Below are 10,150 nucleotides of genomic sequence, written 5' to 3'. Positions count from 1 at the left end.
CTTCCATGTAGCAATGCAAAGTCAAGGGCAGGATTGGTTTGTACAAATCTTGTTATTCTGTTTTCTTTTAGCTGACCTTTCAGTACGCCAGAAGTTTTATTCTAGACACTGTAGTCTGGTCTCAGCTTGGATCATCTTTACTCTGTTTGGTTGCCCAGAAAAAGTGACAAAAAAGTTCAATTTGAACCTATTGAAAAAATTGAGTTGTGAATTATTGTTCAAACAATGCTTTGTTTTCTGATAACATTTTTAATTATTTTTAGTTGTTTTTGAAAGAGAAAATGGTTAGGGAACTTGGATACAAAATAGAATTTTGTTTTAAAAATCAACAAAGAACTATTTTTGAAACTACTTTCTATCTGTTTCCCTCACTTTCTCATAAATCAAACAGTATAACCCCATAGAGTGTAGGTGGAATCTTTTTCTAATGAGCTTGAAATGTAGAGAATCCCATCTCCTACCAAGTCAAAAAATGAGAGTTGTCTGCATGTAACCCCATGGGGAAACATCATTCACACAAGTGGATTTATCATGTCTCTTAAGTACTAATAGCAACAGTAGTTAGCATATTTTGTTTGATCTTAAAAAAATTAACCAGCTTTCAAGAGATTCTGATGTGAACATTATTTTATAGCAGGCGGCCTACAATTGGCTTCCACTACACATTGCAGAACCATTTTAAAAAAGGGTAAATTTCTTGGTCAACATGACAATGTTTCCACCACTGCAAGAATCAGAGTGAAAAAATTTAGAAACCCCACCTAAAATTCTTCATTGTTTAAAGGAATACCATGCCGATGATGGCGAAAGATGAACTACTCCATTGACAAATTGTATCACAGGTAATACCCTAGCTATGAGATTGAACTCCCAATTTGAGCTTCGATCTTGATCCAATGGCAAATGAGACCTAGACAAGATACAAACAAATGATATTGTTTCTATCACATGACCTTTTTTGGTACGGCTTGGAAAAATAACTTCTTGGAATGACTCGACTCGTAGGACATTGTGGCCTATATTCCTAACAACTTAATGGTTTTAGAAAAATTGATGACTTAACATGCTCTCAAAACCGTGTTTGACCATACATTCTAAGTTTCTCCTACAACTCTGTCAACCTATATCTTAATGGTTTAATTTTTATTTTTTTTAAATTAGGATTATGTTTGAAAACTATTTTAAAAAACAGTTAAATATAAAAATATATTTGGTTTTTAATTGTTCTCAAAACAACTTTTTGAGTTGTTTTTATTTCTTTTCTTTGAGTATGATTGAAAAATAGATAAAGATATTTTTAAGAAACATTTAGAATCGCAAAAGTAGATTAAAAATATTCTAAGTTCCTAACTATTTTTTTTTTATATAAAACATCGAAGAACCATTTTTTAATACGATTTTTAAAAACTGTTTTTGAAAATGTTCCCAAAAGTGAAAACATACGTATAGAAAAAATAAAAAAAACTATTTTTTGAAAATGTTTCCAAGCAAACCTAGATTTCTTCTCTCTTTAATCCCATTATACATCACACTTATCTTCTACATTATTGAAACCACAATCTTTCCTTCAAAGAATCATCACTTCATGTGATGATAATCTTCTCACACAATTCTTAATCTCACATCATTTTGGTTAACCTCACAAGGATTAGATTTTGTTTCATTTTGTATTGCACTTGTGCGCCATACCAGCATTCACCATGATTAGAGCTTCATGTGTTGCTCATAATTCCAGTGTATGCAGATCATTTAGCTTAATCAATCTTTAGTCTTGCCAACCAATGCCCTCTTTATTATACTGGAATCTCGTCATGCACACTCATTAAGCTTAAACTTGCAAGCGATCCTCGCTTCTATTATAATGACAAAGAAATCGACCCAAACTGAGGTTTCAACTCTTCATACAAAATTAATCTCGAACCGGGGCTCAGTTCTGAGTTGTCCAATCAGGTTCCGCACGTGAGCTATCCAGCATACTCTCTGAGTAATTAGATTATATGATTTAGAGATTACTTCCTCTAGAGGGCTTCAATGAACACCCCATAAAATATCAAGGAAAGCATGTGTCTGAATTTTCGTAAGTATATGGAAGTTAGGATGAATGGTCATAATGCTGAGCGCACGAGCGTGGCTGCTCGGTTGGCATGGAGCTGGAGACTAATAGAAGAATTGGAATAGAGAAGAGGGTCTGAAATTTCAGACCATTAGGGAGGAAATCTCCAGCTTATTTAATGGCTCTGATGAATCAATCTTATCTTGTATCATATGTGGATCATCTTGGATCACAATTTAGGGTTCTAATAATTGTGGCCTGATTGGGGTGATAGAGAATAGAAAAATCATCGCAAAAAGGCGGTTCTTGGCTCATATGGACCTGAACTTGTTAGGAAATGCAGGGGAAGAAAAAGCCAGGAAAGGGTAGGGACTAAAAAATTGATGCAGAGTGGGTGGTCAAAGCTTATGTGGAAGGAGATGGACTAGAGTTAATGCCTTACAGGTTTCCAGCCATGGCAACAACTTCCAACTAAATGAAAAAGAAAGCTTAATTAAGAAAACCGACACCATGTTTATATTAAGTGTACTATATGTAAGTTGCAAGCACCATTTTCTCAAGGAAATTTCCATTGTAGGGACAGTTTTTAGCGTGTTTTTTTGCAGGGATATTAGTGAGCAAGCAGCACCTCCATGGCCTTCTTAGGCCATGAATGAAACACGCTAGGAATCATGAATATGCGCGTCATCGCGCATATTAAATGAAGAAGAAACAAGCTTATGATCACTATGCTTATTTTTGAATTTCTAATGGGGCTAGAGTCAGTATAAAATATCAATCAGACCTACCCAATATTCTACTGCTATATATCTTCCCTTTGGGATGATCTTAGCATGATTAGAATAAGGATTTCCTATGTGGCCAATTATTATTGGTATTGTATCTTGTTAGGAGATTCGCGCATTCTCATAGGACACGACGATATGTTAATTCCCTTTTCCGACCATTTGTAGAAACACCCTTATTTTACCTCATTTGATTATAGGTAATTTAGTGTATGGCAGAGAGACTTAACACAGAATCTTAAGCTTAGGAGTGGTGGTATTAGGCCTAATTGTACTTGTACCTCATTTCCAAATCAGAACTCAGAAAACTGTCTCTTTCATTTGTAGCCCATATTCGCAACACAAAGTGATCAACATCCCTATCTTCTTTGAAGGTGTTCATGGAATGAGCTGTTAACAATTAGGATAATCACATCTAATGCTCTTGTCCAGGACAACTAGGGAGTTTTAAATATAGATGTGATGCTACTGAAAAGGCCCTAAAGCATCCCCACCCGTCAGCTTCCCATGCCATTGAAGTTGTAAATGGCCATTTGTCCTGTCTCTTTCATTTGAACCCCCACACCCCACCCCACAACTTCGGGGCTGCTTCACTGATATGCTGTCACTAAGTTGGAATCCACCCAAGTAAGAAAAAAAAGAAGGAAACAAGAATACTACTATAGTACTGAGCTTTACATGATAATATTTGTTTTTTGGGGTACCTACCACACTAAAAATTCAATGCTTTCTGTGAATTTTCTCACTGATTCCCACAGAGGGTCTTATTCAATAATCAACTTGATGCTTCTATTGGTTGAGTAAAGAAGGATATTCAAGTATTCAAGTAAGAAAAAGATACTGTAATTGCCCATATGTGAATGTGACCACAACCCCATTATTCAGAAATAAAAAACAAAATCTTCACATCTGGTGAAGACCAGTTACTTGATACTTGTCTCTCCCCTAGAGGCCGAGGCGGCCAACAGTCGTCATCAATAGCTCCTATCACGTTCTCTTTTCACTTTATGATGCAATCTAACTAATGAAAAAATCTTATATATGCTGTTGGGTTCTTCTTGCACATGGATCTTCATGATCTTGAGCCCCACCTTAATCTGCAGCAGCATATTCTCCATGTCATTATATTTTTCTTATCGCCCTTCTTCTCCCTTCTCTTGTCTTGTTTAATATTGCCTAAACCTGTTTGTTGAAATCCACACAACAAACTAAATCCTAGCATGCCTACTAATTCATATATCTATATATATAATGATATAAGCCATTGATCTAATGAGAAATACCCATAGCTACAATGGATATTTCAGCAAATTACTAGGTCTTGAGGACATGATGAGGTCAACAGATCTTCCCGGAGCTTCTGTTTTGTCTCAACTTTGTTTTCAAATCAGAATCTTAATCTTGTGTAAATTGGTATCTTTGTCAGGCATCATAAACTTAACTACTCTTAGATCTCTTCAAATATTTGCATATGGCATGTATTCTACAAGCGGATTCGAGGGTTTGATCAGCAAGGATTTGATTAGTCATAGGTTGCGAAAAGTGGGGATTTGTAAAGAGAGCTCATCCATCATTAAGGGTCTATTACAAACGAGGTTTTACTGTTCTAACTACAGAAAAATTAGAAATTTAATGTTAATCATAATTCTAAACACCCATCCCCAACAACCACCACATATTTGATGTGGATCTCTTGGAGATTGAGATACACAAAGCTTTTGTACAGTTGTACAATAGACAAAAACAATTGTGTAAAAAGTTATAGCCTGATCAATCATTGGATTTTTTTTTTTCTGCTTCCGTCTCTCCTATAAGAAGGGGGGCTTCCAGAACTGTTTCATTCATCAGTTCTCTTTCAGCTCTCAGTCACTTGGCAGCTTTTCTCAGAGAAGGGCTTCATTATCTGCAAAAGCTAGCTATGGCCATAGAGATTGATCAGCAGCCTCCTGTTGGGTTATCAAGAGTTGCAGTTTCTGAAACTCATGGAGAGGACTCCCCATATTTTGCTGGCTGGAAAGCATACGATGAAAACCCTTATGACGAATCCAAGAACCCATCAGGGGTCATACAAATGGGCCTAGCAGAAAATCAAGTAAGTATCAAGACGATAAATCAAGAAAAAGAAAGAGATATATAGAAACCCTCGTCTTAAAACTTTCCTTCAGAATCTCCAACTTGATCACTAGAATCTGCATCTAATCTTCTCTTCCTTTCATTGAACAGGTCTCGTTTGATTTGCTAGAAGAGTTCCTGAAACAGCATTCTGAAGCATCCAGCTGGGGGAACAAAATCTCCGGGTTTAGAGAAAATGCATTGTTTCAAGATTACCATGGACTCCAGTCTTTTCGCAAGGTACCTCTCTTTGGAAAACCCATATACATTTTTCCACAGATGGGAAGATTTTATACCCATATTCTACAATGCCTAACCAGATAAAACTAATCATGGAATGCATATATCTACATATGTACACAGGCAATGGCGAGTTTCATGGAACAAATAAGAGGGGGAAGGGCGAAATTCGACCCTGATAGAGTAGTTCTAACTGCAGGTGCAACTGCAGCTAATGAACTACTAACATTCATTTTAGCAGATCCTGGTGATGCCTTGCTGGTTCCAACCCCTTACTATCCAGGGTAAGAACTGGGCCTCATTCAAACTTTACAGTCATGGAACTTCATTTCACATATCATCTTTCAGTTTGTGTCTTTGAACTGATAAAAATGGTGATCTTTTTCTTCAGATTTGACAGAGATTTGCGGTGGAGGACGAGTGTAAAAATAGTGCCAATCCATTGTGACAGCTCAAACAATTTCCAGGTCACTCCCCAAGCTTTAGAAGCTGCATACAATAATGCTGAGGCCATGAACATCAAAGTCAGAGGAGTACTCATCACTAACCCATCAAATCCTTTAGGCACAACCATCCAAAGGTCCGTCCTTGAGGAGATTCTCGACTTTGTGACACGCAAGAACATCCACCTCGTCTCCGATGAAATCTACTCCGGCTCCGTCTTCTCGTCATCAGAATTCGTCAGCATTGCTGAAGTTCTCGAAGCCCGCAATAATAAAGGGTCAGAAAGAGTCCACATTGTTTACAGTCTTTCCAAAGATCTCGGTCTCCCGGGCTTTCGAGTCGGGACAATATACTCTTACAATGATAAGGTTGTAACCACCGCAAGGCGAATGTCGAGCTTCACCCTTATCTCTTCTCAAACACAGCATCTATTGGCCTCCATGTTATCTGACAAGGAATTCACTCAGAATTACATAGAGACGAACCGAGAAAGACTGAGGAAGAGATATGAGATGATCATTCAAGGCCTGAGGGTTGCTGGGATCGAGTGTTTGCAAGGGAATGCGGGGCTGTTCTGCTGGATGAATTTAAGTCCATTGTTGGAGACACCCACAAGAGAAGGTGAACTGGCTCTTTGGAACTCCATCCTGCATGAAGTGAAGCTGAATATATCTCCAGGGTCTTCTTGCCATTGTTCTGAACCAGGTTGGTTTAGGGTTTGTTTTGCTAACATGAGCGAGCAGACACTAGAAGTTGCACTCGACAGAATACATCAATTCATGAAGCGGAGGTGTGATAAAGAGAAACTTGGGCATGTTTAGAAACTGTTTTTGGAAACAGTTTTTTCGCCCTCCGAAACAAAAACAAAAACAGTTTTCTAAATTAGAAAACAGTTTGATAGAATGGAACAGATGAAACTTCGATGTTATGTGTAAGTGTACATCAAATTTCATTGAAAATAAGTTAAGAAAACAATTGAGGTTACTGTTATCAAGAATGGTTCTCTTGAAAACGTTGCCAAATCAGCTCCTAATCTCTTTCTGTTTTCTTTTTTCTTTCCATAGCCTCATGCTTCCCTTTTTCTTTTCTTATAAGATTAAGTGGGTTCTTTCATGCAGCATGCTGTATAAACTAGTCTGAATTGAAATAAATTTTTGTTTGCTTGCTGTGACAAGCAAAGTTCCTAAAAATATGTAAGTATAACACCGTGGAAGTCTCCTACAGGCAGCAAGTAGTCTCTCTCTCTCTCTCTCTCTCTCTCTCTCTCTATATATATATATATATATATATATATATATATATATTCAAGTATGCATAGAGGAGATGGGAGCAGTGGCTAGCTGGAGCTTGAGGGAATTCTAATGTCATATAATTCATTCTAAATTATTGCGGGGCTTGACCCTTGAGGAGGATTACAACAATGAAATCTGACAGTAGGGGACAAGGGCCATAATAGCTCAACCCAAGGCTAGAAAATATGAGCTTATAGACTTTGACAATTGAGCTGCATGATTCTACCATGGCCGTATCATAATCAAACTGGCTTGATTAGGATGTGCCTTGATTTGATAAGATATGGCAGGCTTTCAATATACATATATAAGCTTGTGCATGGTATTGGCTAGCTACACTCCCTCTTTATATTCCAGTCATATGATTCACCATTCCTTGTCAGAATTTCCTCAGATAAGATTGATTAGTAAATTATAAACCATACCCATCTACACCCATCTTTACCAGATATTTCAATAACGTATAGAGAAAGAAAAAGATTGAGAAATATTTATATTAGAGACTTCTACTTTAATACAAACCTTATATTAATTCAAATTACCGCTTTTATTCTAATTTAAACTAAGAATAAATATTAACTTTCTAGGTGAACCATTTCAAAAGTAGATAAATTTTTATATCTTTGATGATCATTGGCAACCAACTCTAAAGTTAATTAATTTTTAAAGTATCTTAATCTTGACACGCATCCTCTTATCGTCACTTTCTTGAGCACTGCACTAATCTCATGAACAACTAGTTGTTTATCCATTCAAGTACATAGTTGCTTTCCTAAAAGACTAACAAATTTGAGTGTTGTATAGCATTATACTTAACATTGATTTTTTAAGTCAATTCTTTATGTTTAATATCACTGTTGAAAACAACAAGTAATCGCGCAATGATCATGAAAATCCATGTCGTAGATAAGAATAAGGGTTATAAAAAATGGTTATTAAAAAATAATTATATAATGTTTTTTAAAATAAAAGTGAATTTGGGATACATATACTTTCAAATATTTTTATCATCTATATAATTATTTTTTAAAAATAACACTAAAAAACCGATATTTTTGATATAATAATATATTGGTTAAAATAAGATTTCATAATGTGTTACGTCATTCTATTAGTAAGTTGGCTAATATCGATTCATCGAGTTATGATATCATCGATTCATCAAGTTATGATATCATCCATAAATTTTGCAAGTATATATATAGAATTTTTTTTATAATGACAATAAATTCTATGTGAACAAAGTAGATGCCTTCCCAAACATAGCCTAGACTACTCACTTGTGTATTACAAAATGCATAGGGTATCAAAAAAAAAAAAATAAAGAGGCCAAAATAAAGTGGAGTATCATACAAAAAGACAGAAGAGACATAAAAAAAACATCCCTGCGACTTCACGTGTGGAGGGAGTTGTTGAGAGTCGAGGGCTTTTTCCCGTTTGTTGAATTTATTGGGCCTACGTCTCTAAGCATTTTCAAACCAAAAGTCAACTTGTCCACCACGCTCACAGACGTGGCCCCCCAACACTACCCCCGGAATGGATACGATACCATCCCTTCAAAAATTGTAACATTATGTGGCAAGCTCACACAGATTGCCACATGGGCGGGACTCCATATGTATAGTACTTCCCCAGCTGCGCCCTCTTGAACTACTAAATTAAAGCTACTGGACACTGTAATGAATTCAATTGTATAGCTGGCTGCCGTGATCCCCGCTGAACACCATGGATCAGTAATCAGTATAAGGTCCACATTTGAACGTAATCAGCAAGGCTAGTCATCATGATGGTAAGGGGTAAAGACTTGTATTTCTAATTTTAATGGCAAGATAATGTTAAGTAATATGCATATTTCAAGTCCAGGCAAATGTACTTCTTCAAAGCCATCATGGGGCTGGTGGACTATCACAGGCGGGATTGTAAGTTTGTAACCAATCTGGGTATTCGGAGTTACGACGGTATGATCGGGTCTATACCGTAAAATCCATTTTTTATGGAATGAAAAAGACAAATATGATAGTATCGTAACTATAGAATGTGACCTTAATCAAAATATATAAAGGGTCTTCTACCCGACCCATTTCTCCAAAACAATTTACCATGTGTTTGATAGTGATTATGAAAAGTGTTTTTAAGTTTTCTAACACTTAAATTTTTTTTATTTTTCAAATATTAGAAATATTAAAAATATTTTTCAAAATCATTGTCAAACGCATTATATTAAAGCCTATAAAAGTGTTTTTTAAAAAACATTATTAAATAAGACTTTAAAGGATGTTAAAATTTATTTGACAATAATTTAAAAAGCGTTTTTATATTTTCTAATATTTGAAAATAACCCTTTTAATAAAAAAAATTAAGTATTGAAAATATTAGGATAATTGTCAAACTGGTTCTTAAAAACTCGTCCTAATACTTGAAAAGATCTCTTTATAAAAAATATAGTAAAAAATCACTTTTAAAAAAATTAGAGAATCAATTTCAAGTTATTTTTAGATAACTTCTCAAATAATAACGAACTATCAAAAGCAATTTTTTTTTTTTAATTCACATCAAAACACTTCCAATAAAAAGTGTGTTACTATTAAAATCACTTTCAAGAGAATTCTTCAACTTCAAAACACTTGAAGATTAAAAAGTGTTTCTAATAAGAAGATTTTATTACATACAATAACTTTCCTTAAGACTTGGTTATTTGACCCAATGGAACAATCCTCCATATATAGGCAACCATGATCAATTTGAAAGAATGAAGATTTTATTACATATTTGTAAGGTTTTAATAGCTTTGAAGGCTCTCAAAGGCTTGGTTGCTTCATCGGAGGAGACCATCGTCTATTTATAGGCATCAAAAGAAGGCTCTCAAGGCTTGGTTGCTTCACTAGATGAGACCATCGTCTATTTATAGCCACCAAAAAAGACGGCTTATAGTTGCATGAGATTTCTTTTTACAACATTTTATACAAAATAAAATTATACAAGGCCCAGGAATTAAAACTGAAAAAATACATTGGCCCATGATGGCAATTCCATCTGGACTCAACTGAACATAAAATGGGCCTAGCTCAGGAGGCCCATGTGAACCTGCTAATTAAAGCACATTCCTCTGGGTCCATTGGGCTGCCCATTTTCATATGGGCCTAGCACTTAGCTTACAGGACGAAGATGTTGGAAAGACATTGAGGTAATTTCCACTTTTCTTTTCTTTTTCTAATTTTTTTTCC

At 35.6% G+C, this 10,150-nt stretch overlaps 1 protein-coding gene across 1 annotated transcript; it reads left to right on the top strand.

The window, feature by feature from the left end:
* Nucleotides 1-4,701: 4,701 nt before the first annotated feature.
* LOC117925499 (1-aminocyclopropane-1-carboxylate synthase 7) lies at nt 4,702-6,726 on the top strand. The gene is made up of 4 exons (XM_034844515.1): nt 4,702-4,930; nt 5,062-5,190; nt 5,314-5,474; nt 5,582-6,726. Exons 1-4 carry the CDS (start codon nt 4,757-4,759, stop codon nt 6,453-6,455), a joined length of 1,338 nt encoding a protein of 445 aa, XP_034700406.1. The 5' UTR covers nt 4,702-4,756; the 3' UTR covers nt 6,456-6,726.
* The last annotated feature ends 3,424 nt before the right edge of the window (nt 6,727-10,150 follow it).

The sequence above is a fragment of the Vitis riparia genome, chromosome 11 (genome assembly GCF_004353265.1).
Source record: "Vitis riparia cultivar Riparia Gloire de Montpellier isolate 1030 chromosome 11, EGFV_Vit.rip_1.0, whole genome shotgun sequence".
NCBI lineage: Eukaryota > Viridiplantae > Streptophyta > Magnoliopsida > Vitales > Vitaceae > Vitis > Vitis riparia.
This window is presented reverse-complemented; position numbering and strand designations above follow the sequence as displayed.